A 22,348-nucleotide genomic window follows, 5' to 3' on the forward strand; every position below is an offset into this window, starting at 1 on the left:
AAAACAAAAAAGGACACACCTTTTTGACGGGTAACATTACAGAATGGCGTGATAAAGGTTTAACCCTGACGACCGTGTAAAATTACATTTACTTGAAACCTTTCTGCAGCCAGGAAACATTGGCCGTATCCCCGATCTAAATAATGAAATAGTTCATTAATGAATTAAAATTCAATTTAAAAAGTACACAAAGTACAATATTGTACACATTCATAGATATTTGTCCACTAAATATTTGTATTCGACACCTGTAATTAAAATATACAGAGAAATATTCAAAGCTTGTTTATTGGTATTTTGTAGAGAACTAAGTTAATAAACTCAAATAATAGATCTTTACCTGGATCCATATCGGCCTCGGTCGAATCAGCGCTTCCTTCACCATCATCGGCATTCAAAGGGATGAAGGCTCGCGTCGTAAAGCTTTGATTGGCCAGTCGGACTGAGAGATGATATGCAAGTACAACAACAATCGGTCTCTCGGTGAGGAGAGCAGCAAGCTTCTCAGGAGCAGAGCTGGTCGAGTGCTGCCCCCTGTTGGTCAGATTTACTGTAGTGCACGAGACAACCGTGAGAAAGGAGACGACAGAATCTCTGCTGACCCAGAAAATGCATTTATTCATCCTCCTCACCGCTTGGTCCGTTACCGGGTCGCAGGTCGTGCTGGAGCCTGTCCCAGCAGAGAGGCGGGGCACACCCTGGACAAGTCACCAGTTCATCGCAGCGCCACACACACTCACACCTATGGACAATAGGCACGGGGAAAACCCAGACAGAACCCGGAGAGAACCCACGCAGGCACGGGGAGAACCCGGAGAGAACCCACGCAGGCACGGGGAGAACCCGGAGAGAACCCACGCAGGCACGGGGAAAACCCGGAGAGAACCCACGCAGACACGGGGAGAACCCGGAGAGAACCCACGCAGACACGGGGAGAACCCGGAGAGAACCCACGCAGGCTCAGGGAGAACCCGGAGAGAACCCACGCAGACACGGGGAGAACCCGGAGAGAACCCACGCAGACACGGGGAGAACCCAGAGAGAACCCACGCAGACACGGGGAGAACCCGGAGAGAACCCACGCAGGCACAGGGAGAACCCGGAGAGAACCCACGCAGGCACGGGGAGAACCCGGAGAGAACCCACGCAGACACGGGGAGAACCCGGAGAGAACCCACGCAGGCACAGGGAGAACCCAGAGAGAACCCACGCAGACACGGGGAGAACCCGGAGAGAACCCACGCAGACACGGGGAGAACCCGGAGAGAACCCACGCAGACACAGGGAGAACCCGGAGAGAACCCACGCAGACACGGGGAGAACCCGGAGAGAACCCACGCAGGCACGGGGAGAACCTTCTTGCTGTGACAACACAAGACTCCGCCCCTCTGCTTCGTGTCAACAGGTTTCATTTAAACACGATGAACGTTTTCTGGGACTGGATTACAAGTCTCCTGATTGGGTGATTCGATCACTTCTCAAACTTTGATCCTGTAGAATAGAGATCGCATTTAGTGCGGAATGTTTGGTCTCATATACAATCACACCTAAAACAACGTTCATTCACTGCCTAATCGTATTGCAAAGAACTTTATAACTTTGATTTGTCGGCCGCTCTGAAGCCTTATTGGAAGTCGTCGCCATAGTAACCAAAAACATTTCTGTGATTTTGTTCTGGATCACATTGAACATGGAAACTTTCAGCCTATTTTGAAACGACTGATCAAATGTGATGACACTTAGTTTGTAATTCAATAAATCAGTTAAAGCCCAGATTGAGGGGGGTGAACTTCTGAGCCTGCTGCGCCCCAATCTCAGCCACATAGAGGGCCCCCGTCTCCAAGTCCAGGTCTGCCAGGTGGGGTTTGACCTGCTCAGCCAGCTGGATCACACTGACCACTCTGCACTGGCCAATCAAACCCACCGGGGGGGCCTCCAGCAGAGAGACCTGGTTGGTGTTGAGCTGGACAACCACTAAATACTTCCTGTCGGGGGTCTGGCGGATGGAATAAGGCGCACCCTCGCTGAAGCAGCTCCCCCAGGTCCCCAGCCACTCCCCAGTTATAGAGCTAAAGACCTGGATCCTCCGGTTCCCCCTGTCAGCGACCCACACCCTCAGGGCATGATCCACGGCCACACTGTGAGGGATGTAGAACTGGGCGGGGCCGTGCCCTGCCCCCCCGTGCATCCACAGCACCTCCAGATCCTTGGACAGCTTGATGAGGCGATTGTTCATCCCGCCGTCGCCATCCACGACGTACATGTCTCCAGAATCGTGGACGAAGACCTCAGCTGGCTGGTCGAACTGCAGCGGGTTCAAGCCGGAGCCCGGCTTCCCCGGCGTTCCGAGCACCTGACGGGCAAAGGAAAGATTCAAGAGCTTCAAGAACAAGAGCCCCCCCCCAAAGAGGTAACATTCCATGTCCCTCGAGCTAAATGGAAACCGAAACGGAGTGTGAACTCAATCCGCCTGTAGCAAAGCGTAGCCTAGCTACGGCTGTCACCTGCAGGAGCTCCCCAGACGGCGAGTACTGTTTGATGCAGTGTCCGAACGGGCCGTTCCCCACGTCCGTGATCCACACGGTCGGTTCCGACGAGGCAGAACCCGCCAGGAAGATCCCATGAGGCATCTCCAGGGTAGTTGTGTTCCAGGCCAGAATGAAATCCCCATCTGTGGTGAACACCAGCACCTTCGGTACGAAGACACCTTGGAGCAAAGCAAAGCACCATTTCATTAGATCAAAGTAAAGTACATCTTTACACGAGTAGAGGACAACAGACAAATAAAGAGGGGCGGTCATCATTAACGCGCCCTCATAACGCTACAAAGCTGATTGACTCTGTTACTATAACTTATATTATATGACAGAAGTAAAATTAGGATATGACGATTACCAGGAATATAAGAAAATACATATATATAATTCAAATATTAATGTTTTGATTGTTTTTTTAGTATATCGGAATAAAGGATGCGTTTACCTCTCTGAGCCACGAACAGAATCGGATTAAAGGATGCGTTTACCTCTCTGAGCCACGAACAGAATCGGATTAAAGGATGCGTTTACCTCTCTGAGCCACGAACAGAATCGGATTAAAGGATGCGTTTACCTCTCTGAGCCACGAACAGAATCGGATTAAAGGATGCGTTTACCTCTCTGAGCCACGAACACCGTGCCCGCGCGCTCGTTCACGGCGACCCCGAACACCTCCCCGGTGAAGCGCTCCGGGTTCTTGGGCCAGCTCAGGTCCAGTTTGTAAAGGGGTCTGCCCCGCAGCCGGTGACCGCGCCCCGGGACGCGGGCGTTAATCGTCCCGTACAGTCCCGTTAGCAGCACGGCCAATAACAAGGCCATGCTGGACGCTACCAGGCAGCTGCGGCCTCTCTTCTTCATCCACATCCGCGGTTTAATGGCTGCTTCGTGTTGCGTTGAAATCCTGGCGAGGCAACATTCGCGCTAAATGTTTTAAAGTCGACGAATAAAAACCAACGTTAAACATGAAATAAACTGCGCAGGGATATAAAAGTAGAAAAAAATACACCCTAACCACGGTTTAGAAGTCACTTCCGGTGCAGTCCCAAACAAAAATCTATGTAATGCGGCACTTCCGTTTGAAGTTTCACAATAAGAGCATTAGGAATGCAACCATGGGACCTGTGGCGCCCATATTTAACACAAACTGTAGCGTGAGTTAAGTAAATATTAGTTCAGGTTCAATTTACATTTTGGGTCAAGTTTTAATTAAACCTTTTCTATTGCCGGAAATGGCAGCGCATTGGATCAAACGGAGACCGGATCTGACGTCATCAAGCGTGGACGGGGCTTTCTGGAATTGGCAGGGACCACCAGGGGAACACGGTTGTGCCTGCCTGACAGCGGTTTTTTGATTTTGTCTCGGTTTCGTTTGACCGCAGTCTTTCATGTAGTGCGAGCCGTCGAACATTCGACCCCATGGAGGTGCTGGATAGCCCGCTGAATCTCGTAAGTGTCGGTGTTGATGTCGCAATAGCAGGCTAGCCTTCCCTAGCAGAGGATTGGGTTAGCTACATTAGCTTTCACACAGAGTAAAGTAGCCTCTGTGTTCAGATGTTCTATTAGCTTGTTTCTGCTATTCATGAAGTATTTGGTTTTATCTCGGATATGTAGTACTTCCGGGTTTTATTATGTGGATATAGCTACGCGATTTAAATAATTCCTGTTATTTTTAGTAGCGAAGGACTATTGTAATGGTGGGTTCACAGACTAGGAATGTTTCTCTGGGAAGTCGTGCTACATGTAACAGTAGTGACTAAGATACAAAAACATACAAGTACAGACACACCACAAAACAGCAGCAGCAGGACTGGATACACAGATGTGTATTAGCAGCAGTAAAACTAGTGTAATCATCGCCCTGGTTACCCGACATAAATAACGGCTGGTCATTGTTAATGAATGCTGGACACAACAATGAGATTACGATTCCGCCGTCCATGTCTCTTCTCCTGGGTCGTCCTCTAGTCCTGTCCTTTGCCTTGTCCTCCCCAACACCAGCCACTCTCATGTCCTCCCTCACTACGTCCATGTCTCTTCTCCTGGGTCGTCCTCTAGTCCTGTCCTTTGCCTTGTCCTCCCCAACACCAGCCACTCTCATGTCCTCCCTCACTACGTCCATGTCTCTTCTCCTGGGTCGTCCTCTAGTCCTGTCCTTTGCATCGTCCTCCCCAACACCAGCCACTCTCATGTCCTCCCTCACTACGTCCATGTCTCTTCTCCTGGGTCGTCCTCTAGTCCTGTCCTTTGCATCGTCCTCCCCAACACCAGCCACTCTCATGTCCTCCCTCACTACGTCCATGTCTCTTCTCCTGGGACGTCCTCTAGTCCTGTCCTTTGCATCGTCCTCCCCAACACCAGCCACTCTCATGTCCTCCCTCAATACGTCCATGTCTCTTCTCCTGGGTCGTCCTCTAGTCCTGTCCTTTGCATCGTCCTGCCCAACACCAGCCACTCTCATGTCCTCCCTCACTACGTCCATGTCTCTTCTCCTGGGTCGTCCTCTAGTCCTGTCCTTTGCATCGTCCTGCCCAACACCAGCCACTCTCATGTCCTCCCTCACTACGTCCATGTCTCTTCTCCTGGGTCGTCCTCTAGTCCTGTTCCCTGGCAGCTCCATCCTCAGCATCCTTCTACCGATATAGTCCCTGTCTCTCCTCTGGACATGTCCAAACCATCGAAGTCTGGTCTCTCTGACCTTCACTGTCCCTCTTATTGTCTCATTTCTAATCCTGTCCATTCTCAAGAATATGCAGTATTCTTTGATTCACACACTGATGATGTCGTGTCTCAAGTACTACATGTATTTACCACATGGGACACTTCATTTAAACACTATTTATTTTATACGCTGGCGTTCAAGTAGAAGATGTTTCTGCTTCCTCCCGTCTTCAGGCTCATCAGCAGTGCAGGAAGGCCGAGCGCTTTGTGCTGGCTGGGGAGTACGAAGAGGCCATTTCCTGCCATGGGAAAGCAGCAGGTGAGTTCTGGGGTCAGATAAATGAACCGGTTCTGATTCGGAACCGGGTTTCAGCGTCTGAACCGGTTTAGCTATTGGAGACGCCTTCTCTAGTGAAATGTCCAGTCCATGACTCGAAAGGTCGTTTTTAACACGCCATCGTCTCTGAGTGTTACTCATTGCTCCTGAGCCAGTAGAGATGAGGTCAGAGGGTCATGTGAGACAAGTATTGATCACCTATTGGGCAGCTGAGTATTGATCACCTATAGGGCAGCTGTTTGGTTTATTTTTTTATCTTAATGAGTTTCATTGTTTGGACTTTTGAAGTTTATGTTGTCTGCACCATCAGAGTATTTTTTGTGGCAGCCGCCGGCGAGGCCGGCCGACCCTCCGGGGGGCTGCGGCCCCCTGGAGGCATGGAGGCCGACCCCCGGGGGGCTGCGGCCCCCTGGAGGCATGGAGGCTTTAGATGCTGCCTGTGTTGAACGTCCGACAGGCTGTTTACAGCATCCACAAGCCTCCATGTTTATCCAGTGTAAACAAACAAAGGTCTTCAATCCGATGCTGGCGATGCTAATCTCAGTGTAATCCTGTACTCTGCCAGAAACCGACTAATCTGTCGTATTTATTGTGAGTGAGCTGTAATGTAGCAAGAGCTCTTATTTCCTGTCTCTCTTTCTCAGACCTCTTATCAGACGCGATGAAGACAACAAAGTCTGAGCAGGTGAGACGCCGTGTGTGTGTGTGTGTGTGTGTGTGTGTGTGTGTCAGCGGTTTATGGCATTACCAACGTAGTTTGAGGTCATTGCACTGAACGACTTGAGTTCTAATCTTCAGATTGTGAGGATTAGAACTTCCTGTTTCCTGTCGGGTGAGCTCTGGAGTTGAACGTTATCCTGTGGATGGCTTGTCTGTATTCAGTCATGATACCGGTACCAGAGAATCTCCTAATCTGTGGAATGATCCAGGTGTTTGGGGACATTCCACTGTTTTCCGCTGGTTTAACTGGTTTAACCCTCGACACCAGTCGCTGTAAATATGAAATATGTCGTTTTCCAAATCCAGGGGAGGCGAGCTTTTCTGTGACCGGCGCTGATATTCTGTCTCCTCAGGCCCGTCTGTCCATGGAGCTGCAGAGGGACAGTCACATCAAACAGCAGCAAATGATCCAAGAGCGCTGGAAGAGGGAGGCTCGTCGTGCGGCGACGAAGGTCCGCCCCTGCCCGGTGCCGCCCTCTGGCGGGCCTGGCCATCTTGCCCAGACCCAGTCAGCAGGCCCGTTCCAGCCTCATGGCTCTACAGCTGCAGACTGTGGAGGAATCGGGGACAGAGAATACGACACCTTGCTCTACCAGCTTCAGACGAGACAGGCTGTCGGCCACCAGCCTCCGACTCCCCTGTGCGCCGGATCCAAGACCACCAAAGACGACAAAACCCGACTAGAAGAACAGCAGACCACCATCGGGGATCTGCGGCGCCTCGTCGACCACCTGATGGATGAAAATCAACGACTGTCCGCCGACAACAAGCGGCTCCAGTCAGAAAATGGCCGGCTCCGCTCAGAAGCGGCAGACATCGTAGAGCGCTCAGAGCTGTGGGTTCTCCCACAAGCAGGAGATGCTCTGGGAAGAGGAGGCGGGCCAGAAAGGAAAAGCGTGGCGAAGGAGAAGGAGATTGCCATCCCTCAGCTGCCGCCGCTGGAGATGCCGGCTCAAGAAGACCTGTGTCTAGATGACCTGCCCCCGCTGGAGCTGCCAGAGGACATCCAGAATGAACTCCAGGAGCTGCTGGACAGGGACAAGCTGTGAGGAGTACCTGGGTCCACTGCTGCAGAACAGTGTTTGGACACTCCCAGCCATCAGGCAGAGTAATGGATGACGCGCTAGCGCGATGCATCAGCCCTGGGAAGGAGGTCCGCTCGTTGCCTTAAAAAGTGCACGTTGACAGAAGTCTGAAGCTCGGTCGGATCTTTATCAGGTGCTTTAAATACGACTCAAAGCCCACTCGGGTTCTTTTCCACTGCAGCCGAGCAAACATCGAGATGCAGGCGATGGAAGCTCCATGTTAAAATGTGTTTTGATTGACCTTCAGACCGCCACCGACTGAACTTCGGCGTCATTCGTGTCCTGAAGCTTTTTATTCACGTCAAATTTCACACTTTGTAGAAATGCCAGTTTGATAATCAATCAGTTCTAATAATCATACGGTTCTAAAACCTTCTGATTAAGCAGTGGTATTTTGTGCACGCTTTTGTACGTGAAAGTAAATTATTTGCTATTTAATTGAGTAAATATGTAATTACCAAGATTGTTTTGTTTTCTGACCTTTTTTCTCTGCAGCTAAATGTGGACGTCGTTGACGTCGTCTTGGAGACGAGAACATTGAGGAAAAATGACGACATTATTTCTGTCTTTTGTTAAATCATTTGATTGGGGTTACTAATGTAATGGGTGTTCTCTGAGTCGAGTGTTGCCTGTTAGCAGGAAGTGTATCATGCTGTTCCAGATGTGGAGTCGAGCTCTGGCGTTTCGTTTTTAAATCATTTGTAGCAGGTTTCATTCACCTTAAAGAAAGAATGCAACGGCGTCAGGAACTGGGTGAATATATCTGGATCAATGACCCAGACTCAAATAAACAAAGTGTATTAACCATAGGCTCTCTTTCTTTGACCTTTGACACTCAGATCTTATTTTTTTTTTTTTAGCAGCCTCAGTTGTGAAGAAGTTGAAAGACGCAATATTCTCTCTGCAGTGTTTCACCTCACGAAGTGGGACATTCCATGAAAAAAAAGTAATCTAGAATCCAGGATTCTTTCTGGATCATCACCAACATGTGATCGACTAGGATTCCCGACATCTCCAGAACAAACCAAAGCAGGTGAAAGCATAACCTCCTTCCTGGAGGTAATAAAGACTCAGACCACAGAGATTATTCCATTTGTTTTATTTCTGTTATTGTAATTGGACAGCCGACTGCTGGGATGGGCTCCAGCACGACCCGCGACCCGGTACCGGACAAACGCGGTCAGGAAGATGAATGAATAATTGGATAGCCTTCATCGAAAGCCCCCGAATCCCCACACAGCTCAAGGTGAGAACACTTTGGTATCATGAGTCAGAAGCATCCAGTAAACGCGATAAACGGGAGGAAGACAGCGGCACCTTAAGATGCACCCAGAACCCGTTCAGAAACAAACCCAGAACCATGGGAACCGGTGCTCCGACTGCAACGGTGTCACCTTCACGTTGTTTTGCACCACTTGGCTAAACACGCCTCATTGAGAAGCTTTTTGTTGCAACGAAAACCCAGTTTAGGCTTCAATGATCCGATCATTGCGTCAGCAACAAACTCACCAGGATGCGTGTGAAGGCGGCAACATCTGTAATCAGCCCGTCACCACGGTTACGGGGCTGCCTGCAATAATAATTCTAGATTTGGTGCGAGATGTCATGTTGAACTATCCACAACTCACAGACATTATAACTTACATTTTGTTGACTTCATTGAATAATGAATACGCAAACTATCTTAAAAATGATTAATTCAATAAAATCTATACAAAAAAATGATTTATGAAGTGCTGGTGTAGCGGTATTAAAGTCAAATATTAAAGTACATTAATCACCTCAACATGTTTACTTGTCCAAACCAGTTAAAACACCACAAACCTAATGGAACCAGCCAAACATAAGACATAGAAACTGGTTAGAAGATAAGACAATCTCACTATTAACTTAAACAATGGTCCCCGTTTGAGCCCAGAAACTAGAAACTGCTGCTTCTGACGTTTCGGCTCGAGTACCGCCCGTGTTCCATTAAACCAGCCTCCCTTCACCTACAGAGTATCGAATTGCATTAGTGTAGCGGCGAAAAGGAGAGTCACGGTTGGCGTTAGTGTGTGAAACGATACAAGACATCTATGTGGGGAGACGCTTATGAAAAGGACAACCTGGCATCACATCAGAGATCCAGTCAGAGATCCAGTCTGGTCCTCCAGAGTAGCCCCACTGGCCCAGTGGCCAGCATCACGTCCGGCTCAGCTTGGTGCTGTGCTGCACCGAATAAACACCCAGGCACGAACGGCAGGCGGCCATCTTTACCGCCGCAGAGGACGTCATGCTTTTGCTGCCGTTTATCCGTCTGTTTCTCTCTTAGCAACAGAACTCAAAACGTTAGACGGATCTTGATGAGTTTTCTTTAGGAAATGTTGGGAATGTTACCAGAAAAGAGGAATACATTTTGGTGATGATCCTGATTCTGGATCACTTTGACATTTTCATTAACATTGCAGCCAATGGAGCTTCAGAAAGTGTTCCTCAATATCTCGGTTGATTATTGACCGATGTTTATGGAATTTAACACAATCGTGTCGGGTTCCTCGTGTGCACTTAATATTAGAGATAGAGATTTCTAACAAGCAACGTTTAATAGTCGTTCCACATCAGAGCAAACGGCGGCAAAAACATAACTGCCTTGGCGAAGGTCACATCTGAAACATGAGACTGACTGAAACATAATCTATCAGATTATTCTGGGCCCTCTGGACAGCACACAGTCACGAAGTTGATCGCTTCCATTATTCAATAGTTTTAATTTCAAGGAATCCTGCTTCATTCTGCAGCCCGACAGAAATCTGAATCAGACACACAAATCATGGCGTGAATGTCCGATATTTGTTCAATGAGCAACTATAGGAGTGATTTCGGTGTGTCAGAGCAGCACCAGGACAAAAACGAGCAGACACGAAAATGCTACTGGAGGCCACGAGCCTCAGTTCAGTGAGCGTCCTGAAGCAATGTGGAGTACAAAATAACAGCATCGATAAAAAGGTCTGAATGTGCAAAACCACGTGATAGAAAACAACTCTGACCCAAGCCAACACACACACACACACATTATTCACCAACAGCTACAACTGTACAACCTGCAGTAGGATCATACAATAACACACGAGTAACAATAAAAAACAATCATCGACAGCAAGAAGACGCCTGGGCCTTTATAAAGGCTGAAATCGTCGTCCCTTTCGGTCTCTGAACAGGTTCTCTGCTCCCGGAGAACAAAGGCTAGTGTTTCACTCAGACTCCACATCTGGAGTCAAATCCCCTCCCCTGCTAGAGCTACGGGGGCCCCGCAGCAACTCGCATGTCACCGCGGCGACTGGGAATGTCCATTCGTACAGAGGAGTAGAGTAGGCGCTGCTGTTATGATGAGACGTGTAGCGAGGAACACGTTCCTCATCAATACTAGCTGGAAGGCAGCAGAAGTTAAAGCTGGAGTCAGATTTCGATGAGGCACTCTTGGTAAAAGCTATTTAAAGTCAGTCATGCTTTCTAAATGGGTGAACGTTGTTCGTTGTTCACATTAAAGCCTTTCTGATAAGGTCTGAATTGTTAAACATCTGATGGGCTGTCAAGTCATGACTGTAATGTCTTTAGCCACAAGCAGAACTTCCGTTTGAAATCATTTCTGTTAAGCATCCAAATGGAAAGAAATAAACATTTACTTGTTAGTTGAAACAAGCCGGAAGCCGGAAACCTTCACCGACGCGAGTTACTCAAAATGACCCCGGAGTGAAGTTGTGGGTTTTCTGGTTCATGTTCTGGAAATGGTGCCCAATAAGAAAAGGTACCATCAAACTTACAGAAGCTAACCCAAACGTACAATAAAAGAGTACACATGTATAACCCCACACCTAAAACTAAACTATGACTAACAGAGGAGGCCATCAGCCCAGAGAAGCGCGACAAGCTCCTCCTCCTCCGACCCGACTCAACGGACCTCCCTCAATCCTGCAATAAAGCTGTGAAAATAATCTCAGCAGAATGAGAAGATCCGACTTGGAAGCTGATGATGCCATCCACCAATGAGCAGACGGCGCTTGCTGTGCACGTGTCTGTCGTGTCCCGGGTGCGTCGGCAGACTCGTCTTTACAGCCCGTAGTTAACGGAGCTCAGCGCGGGTCTCTTCTTGCCTTTAATCTTCAGAGATCCATAACGAGCCTGCTGACGAGAGAATGCAGCCTGAGCAACCATGACATCATCACACACAGACTGCCCTCTGCCCTCTGAGCAGAGAGCCTCCAGCAGAGCTCACAGGAATCACAACTCACATCTTTGCGAACTCTAGACCGGGAGATCTTGACACTCTGTGATCGTCTCAGTCCTTTCTGGCTCACAGCCTCGTCTTCAGAGAAGATTGGCTCCGTCTCTTCATCCGTTACCTCCTCCTGGTCATAAAAGTAATCTGGGGGGGGGGGGGGGGGGTTCACAATCAGATTGCACAAATAAACAGTCATTCACAACAGTCATTAAAAGTGTGTTTGTTCAGAGAAACTTCACGTATTTAATAAAGCCTTCAGCTGCTGCAGGAAAAAAGCGAGTGTGAGAGCAGACGTTTCCGTCACAGGAAATAGTCGTGAGGAAACAAGTTCTATATCCACAAATGTAAATGTAGTAAGATCATTTTTATAACGAAAGTTTGGCATGTATAAAATTAATTATTGGCTCATTGAACAAAAAGGCCTAAAAAATATATCTGTATCACCTACAAATTATTTGAATGTATGATTGTTATGTAATCTTTATGCACTCTTTGTATACTTAATCGTTTTGAAAAAAAACGTCATTTAATTTATGATAAGCAGCGGTGCGGCTTGTGAAGGATTCAAACGGAGCGTACCGGAACGCTGAAGGGATATTTTTAGGCGTCCCGGAACTCCGTACCGGTGCGTACCGGCACACTGAAAGCACTGACAAACTCCAAATCCTTTGGTGCTCTTCTTAGTTGCATTTTGGGTTTAAATTATTTGCAAATCATCCATTTTCATTTTACAATTTCCACCGTGTCCAAACTTGATTGGAATTGGGGTCAAAGGTCTGGCTATATGGCACATTTTCCTTCACACCACGTTTGTTGGTGGCGTCACAATTAAAATCCAACAATGTCTCATGTAAATTCGGCTTGAACTGGAGTATCGGGGCATTCGGAGTAACTGGTGCAGAAAAGGGCGAGGCTGCTGCTGCTCCAGCAGAGGGCAGCACACACTAAGCAAGGAGTGGAGGAGTCAGGACACACAAAGCGTTGCAACTACCTGGAGCTTTGAGCAACACAGTCCAAGACTCTGTGACCGAGACTGTCTCCTGTGTGCCGGGTGCATCAAGCCGGGACCACAGAGCAATGGTTTGGGAACGCAACAGCAAGTTCAAGGTGTTTGACCGCTCCTCAGATCTCAATCCAATCAACCAATGTGGGCTGTGCCGGATCAATACATTTGATCCATAAAGATGGCACCACAGAACACAGAAGACCTAAAAGAAGCCGCTTCTTGAGTCAGCGCTCTTCTGGAGGCTGATATTAGGCAGGAGCTTCTAATGCTGTGGCTGAGAGTGAAGTTCATTGTGAGTGCGATTGTGTGTGCGTGTGTGCGCGTGTGTGTGAGAGTGTGTGTGCGTGCGTGCGTGCGTGCGCGCGTACGCACCAGCTTCGTCTGCAGCGTCAATGCTTCGAGCTCTCCTGACAGCAGGGTTGGCTGAATGAGAGCTGTACTGGATTTGTCCTCGGTCTTCTTGCTGGTTTATCTGTGTGAGATCATGCATGCTGAGGCTACGCAGCTTGTCTGTGATGGCACCTTGACCCTGGTTCACAAACACACACACACACACACACAAAAATGCACGTGTCAACATTACATCATCAACAACTTGCTCCCTCAAGCAGAAACTCCAACAATCTGATAAACTCTCAACACCTGTAGGCAACATTCTAATCCTCGTGTTCAGCAGGCGGTGGAAGTTCTGCTGCAGACAGGAAATCATTGATTCATGCGCTACGGCTTCTGATACACACTTTCATACAAGTGGCAGTCAGCTCCAGGCCGGCTGCTTGTCTGGAGGTCTTATTGCCTCTCACTTGGTGATCGGGGAAGTTTTAAGCCACTCAGAGTACATACAGTAGCTACGCTATGCTAAAGACAGGTCTGCTGACATCTAACTGTCGGTCAACCCACAGGAGGCTTAACGTCAGGCTGGGGAGAGACCAGCCAATCATCTTGGCTGATCGGTTGGTCTAGAAAGGATCTTAAATGTTAAAACGTTCAGAAGAATGGGCATAGAACCTGCCAACGGCTGCTCAGACTCTACCAGACAACCTCAACTGAAATAAGAGACTTTTGGGGGAAATAACAACAACAAACAAACAAACAAAAATTATATGGCATTTACCTCGATTTGTTTCATCAGTTCTAGATTATTTGTTATTTCTTTGAGGCCGATCAGTTCAACAGTTGTACTTTCTAGATCTATTTTGATACTGTGTATTCCAGTTCTCCTTTGACCTGCTTAAAACGACTCATATCAACCCTTAAAACTTTCTACTGGTTGGCCTCACATAGTACTGTGACCTACCTAATACACAATTGTATTACAATAGCGCAACTGTATAAGTACCATCAGGAAAGTTACTATTACTATTTTTAGCTAATCTAATCTTAAAAAAATAATGAACCTGGTAATGAAAGAGCTAATGCCATTCTGCGACTAATTTCTAAATTACTCCTAAAATGCTTAGATCAAAATACTTTATCAGTTATTATTATTAGTTACACAGTTATTAACAGTTATCTAAATCTTGCACTGCAGACGCTGACCTGACCTGAGTGGTTGTTTGGTTGATGAAGCAAATGAATTGAAATCTTTAACCGTTTGACCCCCTCCCTTCAGGCAGGAACCTACGGTCCGTCCGGACCAGAACCCCCCTGCCAGAAGACTCGTGAGCACTTTATGTCCGGCTCCTGCCCTTTGTGATCATGTCGACATTGTGCTGCTAAGGCACATCTGTAAATCCACCCTTGATGCTGCTGTTAAATGTTTATATTCCTATATTAGTCCATTATTATCGTGATTTTATGATTTATGTCACACGTTGGCACCGAGGAACAAATCCTATTTCGTGAATCCTCACAAAAAGCTAGCTTTTTTTTATGGCTGCTTCTTGCAACACATTTATTGCATTGTGGTAACTGCAGCAGAAACAAGTGACAGAAAGGAGGTCTGTCTAGAGCCAGAGGGAACAGAAATGTGTGTTAAAGGACTGATGGCAGCACAACATGAAAAGTGCAACATTTCCAGACAACCTAAAACAGTGAAAAAACATTGCCATGATGCATTCTAGAGCATGTTTGAAATCTTTTTTTCTTTAATATATCCTGTTAAACAAAGCTACCCATACAGTCTGTAGTATATACTTTACTATACTTCACCCCTCACACTACTGCTGTCCTTGTCCATAGTCTGGTCACCTCCCGTCTGGACTATTGTCATTCTCTTCTCTCTGGCCTCCCTCACAAATCCCTCCATAAACTTCAACTAGTCCAGAATTCAGCTGCGCGTATCACCACCGGAACCCCTTTCAGCCATCACATCACTCTTGTCCTCCAACAACTTCATTGGCTTCCGATCCAGTTTCGTCTTCAGTTTAAAATTCTGTTGCTAACCTTCACGACCATCCACAACCTCGCCCCTCGATATCTGTCCGACCTCCTTTGTGTCCCCACTCCTTCCCGCACCCTGAGATCCTCTTCCTCCATACATCTGTTTGTCCCCTCCACCCGTCTGATCACGATGGGGAGCAGAGCATTTAGCCGCTCTGCTCCCCATCTCTGGAACTCATTACCACCCCAACTCCAAAACATTGATTCTTTCCACCATTTCAGAGCACAACTCAAAACACATCTGTTTAGAAATGCATACTCTTTATGAAGCCAACTGTTGATTTTTAGTTTTATCTTTATTTCTTATTACCATATCACAATCGTAATTTATTTCCATTAAATTTGTTTTGAACTTACTATTGTTGCATTCTTATTTTAGATATGTTATTCTTGATATGTGTTGTACGGTGTCCTTGAGTGCCGAGAAAGGCGCCTCCAAATAAAATGTATTATTATTTTATTATTATTATTAAAAGCAATATTGGTACAACTACAGTCAACATGTTTACGTGAACTCTTCTCTTCAAAGTTTCTGCCTGTGAAAGGGAAGTTTTTCCTTTCCTCCGTCTCCAAAGTGCCTGTTCTTTTGAGACAAGTTGGGTTCTGTCTTTCCCTGCTCCACCTGTAAAATGCCTTTTTTATGACAATTGAATACATAGAAAGTGATTAGGGGGTATTACTGCCAAGAAATGAAATTATACGATGGCGATGTCATTGTCATGGAGGGAGATCAAAAAATGAGCCACAGCAAGCGGATAAAGGGAGAAAAAAAATCTAACTGAAGTCTCAGATTAAAAAGAAGAAGAAGAAAAAATGAAATAATTGGAAATATGGCGTAAGGGAAGGTTAATGCTGGTATGAAGTGGAAATGGAACATTGAGTCCATGCTGCTTAAACTTTGGTTTTACCTCAGAGTAGTCTGCGGAAACAAAGAAACCTTGAAGAAAGGAGGATGGTACAGAGAAAAAAACAAGTCATAAGAGAGGGTTAGTTCGTGAGCGGGGGGGCAGAGCCACACTTCAACTGGACCAAAGACAGTCAGCCTTTCAACGTGGTCTTCATTCCCTTAGGCTTAGAGGAACACTTCACTAAAATACAAACACGCGAGTAGGTAATGACGGAAATCATTAGGCCCGAGCGCCTATCCTAGGCGTAAGGGGCTATTGCTTTTGCAACGCAGAAGACGACAAGTTGACGAGCGCAGCTCGTCAACCCTCGACAAAGTTGACGAGCGCAGCTCGTCAACCCTCGGCATCCAACACACTCACGCACACACACACCGACACTCAACAGCACACACACACACACACCGACACTCAACAACACACACGCACACACACAGACATCGACAAACACAGTTGACGAGCGCAGCGAGTCAACTGTGTTTGTAACTGTCTTCCGATGGTTGACGAGCGCAGCGAGTCAACCATCGGGCGACCAACACACCCACGCCCACACACACGACACTCAACAACACACACATACAGACACACACAAACACGAGTTGACGAGCGCAGCGAGTCAACTCGTGTTTGTGTGTGTCTGTGTGCCCCCACAGACGCGTAGCCCTCGTCGAGACCATTCCGAAAATGTATTTTGTGTAGAAATCGCACACTCAGAAAAAAAGTTATATTGTTTTTGCAAAAATTCTTTATTCTTTAGGCCCGAGCGCCTATACTAGGCGTAAGGGGCTATTGCTTTTGCAACGCAGAAGACGACAAGTTGACGAGCGCAGCTCGTCAACCCTCGGCATCCAACTCTGCCATGCTGTTGAGGACGACCAACACACCCACGCACACACACACCGACACTCAACAGCACACACACACACACCCCGACACTAAACAACACACACGCACACACACAGAGATCCACAAACACAGTTGACGAGCGCAGCGAGTCAACTCGGGTTTGTAACTGTCTTCCGATGGTTGACGAGCGCAGCGAGTCAACCATCGGGCGACCAACACACCCACGCCCACACCCACGACACTCAACAACACACACACACACACCCCGACACTAAACAACACAGACACACAGACACACACACACACACACAAACACGAGTTGACGTGCGTCATGTCAGGGCAAAAAAAAAAAGTATTATGGCCACGCCCCCAGACACACAGGAAGGCAGCCCTATTGGATTGAAACTTAAAAACTCCTGATGGCAGATGGCCATATAATCCAAATAACGATTTGACTAAGCTGTGAGCTACCAATGCAGCTCAAATCTAAACACTTGCGAAGCACTCAGGACAAAAGCGGCGTGCGTCGGCGGGTCAGCTCAACGGCCTGTCGGCCGGCGAGGGCCTACAACGCCGCTTGCGGCTTTAATTTGATTTCTTCTTTAATCTGGACCTTAAATGTGTGCAACTTCCACTTCCACAATTTTAAAGTTTTATGTTTTTAGGGGGGCTTTTTACACTCCTTTTAGGTTGACGTTATTTGGTTTCCTATACTATTGTTGCTCTTATAAAATATTATTTTTTATATTTTCAATTAAGAAATAAATACAGCATAACATTGTTAAATGTTATTTTTCAGGGAAAGCATAAATGTTCACTGACAAGTGCATTTTTTTCCTTTTTGGTCAGGCAAGCAAATGCACCTCTGCCATCATGAAGACAACAAGGGGGGGGGGTTACCAGGGCTCTGTCATGTGTACATGACATATTTGTTGTATTATGTCCTACTTTAGAAAAAGATCAAGCAAAGAGCACAATTCAACCATCTTCCGACTAGCTTTGCACATGTCATTTAGGCAGACATTTTCCTTCTTTGTACATTTAGAACCTTTGAGCAGACCATGGATACAACACTTCCAACCATCCAGGATGTCTTCACGAGGAAGTCTGTAGCCAGAGCGAGGAGGAGGAGCCTCTTCCTCAGGCTGTGAGGACTCTGAACTCTGCCCTGCACTAACATTGAGTCAATGGTACAATCCTGCTGCTTTTGACTGAGCACACCCACTAATATATTCACTCATATATACAGTTGAATTAAAAACTCCCTAAGCTACAGACACCTACCTTGACAGCGGCAGTGACAGCAGCAGTGGCTGCAATGCTCAGTCCCTGTTTGCCAAAGTTGACCATGGTCTCATAGCTCCTCTCCTTGGCCTGCACAATATAATCGTCGATTTCCTAAAGGGAGACATTAATAAAGCTATTTTTCCATTGAGTCAAATTTAGTTAGACTATCTTCAACAACAAACAGTGAGAAGTGGATATGGATGGACTGACGATCTCACCTTTTCTCTGGAGGAGAGCAAAGGGTGCAAACACTTCCTGTAAATAAGACTTGCTCCTCTGGTGTAGGGGGAAAGCAGCCAGATCACAAAGGCGATCTTCAGCTCATAGTACAGAGGAAACCTGGCAATAGACATGCATTTCAAATGTAGCATGATTAATTCAATTCAATTCAGTTTTATTTATATAGCGCCAGATCGCAACATAAAGTCATCTCAAGGCACTTTACAGGATTAGCAGGGAAAGACCTGCAGGGAAACACAGAACCCAACTTGACCCACAAGAGCAACGGAGGCAAGGAAAAACTTCCCTTTAACGGGCAGAAACCTTGGACAGAACCTAGGCTCATGGTGGACGGCCATCTGTCTGGCCGGCTGGGTTGAGAGAGAGAGAAAGAAAGAGAGAGAGAGAATGGCAGGTCGGAGACGAGTCAAGGAGATGGATAGGGAAGTGATAGTGAGACAGAGCAGGAGCAGACAAAAACTAAATGCTAATGCTAGCGACGTGGACATCAGCCCTTTGGCCACAGGTCCAGGTTCTGCAGCACCACGGACAGAAGGACTAGCGACGTGGACTTCAGAATCCTCATTACTATTGCTAATCTTATTTACATAATCAATGAACGAAGCCAACATTAGTAGAGCAGAGGGATTAATTCAAGGTATGTGATTGTGATTGATTGGAAGTGAATGGAACACCTGAATTCAATGATTTGGATTGGTGAGTGAGTACTTTTGGCAATATAGTGTGTGTGTGTGTGTGTGTGTGTAACTGACCATGCTAGTGTGAGGTCTGCGATCGTCTCCACCACAGTGTAGAGGGCAAACACAATCCAGTACATCATCCATCGCACCTACACAGAAAGAACACTGAACAATGAAGCAAGACCAATAAATGGACCCGACCTGGAGAATAGCTCCAGATTATTATACCGCAGAGTTCCCCTAAGTGCAATGTGCATGAGGTTGTGTTTATCTACATGCACTATCTGAGTTACAACCTGCGCGATTTACGACCACCCGTACTTACAAACGACGCCTGGCTGAATTGGTTACACTAAATTGTCCATAGGTGTAAGTGTGTGTGGCCCTGCGATGAACTGGCGGCTTGTCCAGGGTGTACACTGCCCCTCGCCCGCTGGGATAGGCTCCAGCACGACCCGGTAACAAAAAAACCCTAATCAGAAGTTGAATGACTAAATTAATTTGCATAATTTCCATTGGTCTGACAGGTGTTTTATTTTGAAAAGCAACCGGATTTTCTCAAACTTAACAATTGCCTGTGAAGCTTCTTGGTCACGTGATGCGTTTATCAAAATAAGCGAAAATTCATAATACGTATAACGTATTTTACGGACCATAAAGCGCACTTAAAATTCTTAAATTCTCTCAAAACTCGACCATGCGCCTTTTATGTGGCGCACGGCGCTCGAAAATCAGTCAAATGTTTTCGTACGACTTTGGTAAGCGTCGAAGCCGCACCGCTAGATGGACGTCGGAGCGTTACGGCCGCCGTAGTCGGGAGCCTCGCGGAGTGATGCGTACCGGTGCTGTGCTTCAACATAGTATTATGGTCAGGAGCCTCGTGGAGTGTATATATATATACAAACAGACATAATAAACATAAATACTAACATGTTGGATAAAACTTACATATTCCTTGACATTTTTGGTCTTGACAGCTTTGTAGGAGTAGTACGCAGGATACAGAGTCCCGAACACCAACCTGAAGCCCAAAAAAGACATGAAGTTCATCATTTTGCATTACAAATCACATCCATTGATCTCCTGTAATGTTGAACAAGCACTGCCCACCGTCAACCACAGTTCCTACCATTTGTCATATTTTCAAACTGTTGAACTGTTTTTCGATAACCCAAGCATGCAGTGCACAGTCCTTATGCTGATGCACCATGGCTTCTGACTGAGATGCATGTCATTTAAATGTAGAACATGCATCAAATGCATGGCGTATTTTGACACTTATGGCAAAGTATATGCTGTCTATTTGCAAAGTATACTTAACATACAGTCTACAGACTGCCTTCAGATTCACAGGATTTTTAAAGGAACATGAAGAGCAAGATAATTCTAAATACAAAACGATGCTTAGCAGCCCAATACTGGCGCCGCACTGCTTTTAAATGGACATCGCTGCAAAAACCATGACCTACATTTCCTTTAAACAGAAAATTGAGTCAAGATAAATGTCTAACAGCCCCTTTTATCAGGTTGTGTCAAAGGGGCTTTGGAATAACAGTTTTAAGACTTGCTGAATACATCTTTACATCTTCCATCAGGAAAATAACAGATCACATGACATTAGGTTAGCTGAAACCAGAAACCGTTGTGCTTTTAAAACAGTGCTCTGTCTCTCCCCCCCCCCCCCCCCCCTCCCTCTTCATGCAGCTGAGAAAATAGCTGGGTTGCTTTTTAGATTGGCCTTGACTCTTGGCTCCAGCTCAATTTCTGTGGTTTCTTGACAAAGAATCACGAGAAAGAAACAGCAGAACACAATAGCACACAGGAGACATGCAAGAAATAGAGGTGGGAAAGAAAGAGAAAAAGAAATATGCAGAGCTCCCAGATTAACCCGTTCAGTGCCAGCCGGTTTCAGCGCGGCCATCTTCCCTCATTTTGACCAATATTTCAGGACCTACAGAATGTTGTGTACTATGATGTAAACACCAAACCAACCAAATGAATGATTCAAGCGTCTTCTTTCATCCGGAACAAAAAAAAGAATTCCTACTTTTGCATTCTGGGGGGTTGAAAAGAGGCAGTTTTCACCAAAATCACTAGTTTTCAACAGAAAGCGAACAAAACAAGCTTTTTGTGCAGAGAAACATTTCAAAGAGAGCCCTGACTTTGACTTGAATATTTTTTGCTTTAGTGACACATCAAGCCGCCCCCGACTATACAAACACACCTCACATACATATATGTCACGATCGTGATCCTTGAAGGGAAGGTATGGACTTATTTGGACTTGTATATACACGTTTTGGTACAGAATGAGTTGAGCACCCAACATCTGGTTCGAGCCTCAGGAACAAGAATTTGATTGCATGACCTTTCCCCTGAAAACACAGAGACAGGATTGTCGGGAGAACTGCCGCTACGGGAAGTGAGACTGGTTCCAGTCCAGGTCTGAACGTCCTCTGAGCTCCTGTGGCTCTGGCTGATGAGAAAATGACTTATACGGGGTTCGTGAAGCATAATAACTCATTTCTCGCTGCATTTCAACATGCTGCACTCTACTTAGAAAAAATACACAGAATTAACCAGAATGTTTCGTTGGTTTTAAAAATAAATACAAATCTGATTGTTGTTCTTGGGCCTTTACAAACCAGTCTTTCTAGATCATTATAAATAACAGGTTCGACATGTCCTGGGCAACAAAAGCAAAACACTCTTTTGGTTTTGGTGCAGTAACGCATTCCAAAATTAGACCATGTAATACTGTTCACACAAACCGTCCTTAAAATGTAAATGCATCAGTCTGGTGCACAATGGGAAGACGATTAAAAGCTTAGAATCGACTACTACTACTGGACCGTCTTCTTGTCCCGTGAGGGGTCGCGCCGGCAAATCAATGCTCTCCACTTCACCCTGTCCTTTGCATGGTCACCAGCCTCTTTCATGTCCTCCCTCACTACGTCCATGTCCCTTCTCCTGGGTCGTCCTCTAGTCCTGTCCTTTGCATCGTCCTCCCCAACACCAGCTACTCTCATGTCCTCCCTCACTACGTCCATGTCTCTTCTCCTGGGTCGTCCTCTAGTCCTGTCCTTTGCATCGTCCTCCCCAACACCAGCCATTCATGTCCTCCCTCACTACATCCATGTCTCTTCTCCTGGGTCGTCCTCTAGTCCTGTTCCCTGGCAGTTCCATCCTCAGCATCCTTCTACCGATATAGTCCCTGTCTCTCCTCTGGACATGTCCAAACAATCAAAGTCTGGTCTCTCTGACCTTGTCTCCAACACGTCAAATCTTCACTGTCCCTCTTATTGTCTCATTTCTAATCCTATCCAACCTGGTCACTCCCAAGGAGAACCTCAGCATCTCCATCTCCTCCACTTCTAGCTCTGCCTCCTGTCTTTTACTCAAAAATC

At 46.6% G+C, this 22,348-nt stretch overlaps 3 protein-coding genes across 3 annotated transcripts; 1 reads left to right on the top strand and 2 right to left on the bottom strand.

Moving 5' to 3' along the window:
* Positions 1-1,167: 1,167 nt before the first annotated feature.
* LOC137910278 (NHL repeat-containing protein 3-like) lies at positions 1,168-3,401 on the bottom strand. The gene is made up of 3 exons (XM_068754722.1): positions 3,155-3,401; positions 2,505-2,707; positions 1,168-2,353 (listed from the first exon to the last, which is right to left on the bottom strand). Exons 1-3 carry the CDS (start codon positions 3,399-3,401, stop codon positions 1,760-1,762), a joined length of 1,044 nt encoding a protein of 347 aa, XP_068610823.1. The 3' UTR covers positions 1,168-1,759.
* A 457-nt stretch (positions 3,402-3,858) lies between these two features.
* Positions 3,859-8,142, top strand: nrbf2b (nuclear receptor binding factor 2b). Its single transcript, XM_068754601.1, has 4 exons — positions 3,859-3,983; positions 5,430-5,514; positions 6,177-6,217; positions 6,606-8,142. The coding sequence occupies exons 1-4, from the start codon at positions 3,954-3,956 to the stop codon at positions 7,299-7,301; spliced, it is 852 nt and encodes a 283-aa protein (XP_068610702.1). The 5' UTR covers positions 3,859-3,953; the 3' UTR covers positions 7,302-8,142.
* A 287-nt stretch (positions 8,143-8,429) lies between these two features.
* reep3b (receptor accessory protein 3b) lies at positions 8,430-19,994 on the bottom strand. The gene is made up of 7 exons (XM_068754299.1): positions 19,890-19,994; positions 19,014-19,090; positions 18,240-18,360; positions 18,019-18,132; positions 12,974-13,130; positions 11,606-11,739; positions 8,430-11,495 (listed from the first exon to the last, which is right to left on the bottom strand). The coding sequence occupies exons 1-7, from the start codon at positions 19,992-19,994 to the stop codon at positions 11,424-11,426; spliced, it is 780 nt and encodes a 259-aa protein (XP_068610400.1). The 3' UTR covers positions 8,430-11,423.
* Between the last annotated feature and the right edge of the window lie 2,354 nt (positions 19,995-22,348).

This window comes from Brachionichthys hirsutus, chromosome 21, assembly GCF_040956055.1.
Source record: "Brachionichthys hirsutus isolate HB-005 chromosome 21, CSIRO-AGI_Bhir_v1, whole genome shotgun sequence".
Lineage (NCBI taxonomy): Eukaryota > Metazoa > Chordata > Actinopteri > Lophiiformes > Brachionichthyidae > Brachionichthys > Brachionichthys hirsutus.

Bases quoted from the DNA above. Each gene is read 5' to 3' on its own strand.
- nrbf2b (XM_068754601.1), top strand. From the start codon at position 3,954: ATGGAGGTGCTGGATAGCCCGCTGAATCTC. The intron at 3,984-5,429 runs GTAAGTGTCGGT...TCCCGTCTTCAG, and splicing joins TGGATAGCCCGCTGAATCTC to GCTCATCAGCAGTGCAGGAA. The intron at 6,218-6,605 runs GTGAGACGCCGT...CTGTCTCCTCAG, and splicing joins AGACAACAAAGTCTGAGCAG to GCCCGTCTGTCCATGGAGCT.
- reep3b (XM_068754299.1), bottom strand. From the start codon at position 19,994: ATGATGAACTTCATGTCTTTTTTGGGCTTCAGGTTGGTGTTCGGGACT. The intron at 13,131-18,018 runs GTAGGTGTCTGT...TTTGTGAACCAG, and splicing joins CTGTCACTGCCGCTGTCAAG to GGTCAAGGTGCCATCACAGA. The intron at 11,496-11,605 runs GTGAGTTGTGAT...TCTCGTCAGCAG, and splicing joins GGTCTAGAGTTCGCAAAGAT to GCTCGTTATGGATCTCTGAA.
- LOC137910278 (XM_068754722.1), bottom strand. From the start codon at position 3,401: ATGTGGATGAAGAAGAGAGGCCGCAGCTGCCTGGTAGCGTCCAGCATG. The intron at 2,708-3,154 runs GTAAACGCATCC...CTTTGCTCCAAG, and splicing joins GGTGTTCGTGGCTCAGAGAG to GTGTCTTCGTACCGAAGGTG. The intron at 2,354-2,504 runs GTGACAGCCGTA...TTTGCCCGTCAG, and splicing joins CGTCTGGGGAGCTCCTGCAG to GTGCTCGGAACGCCGGGGAA.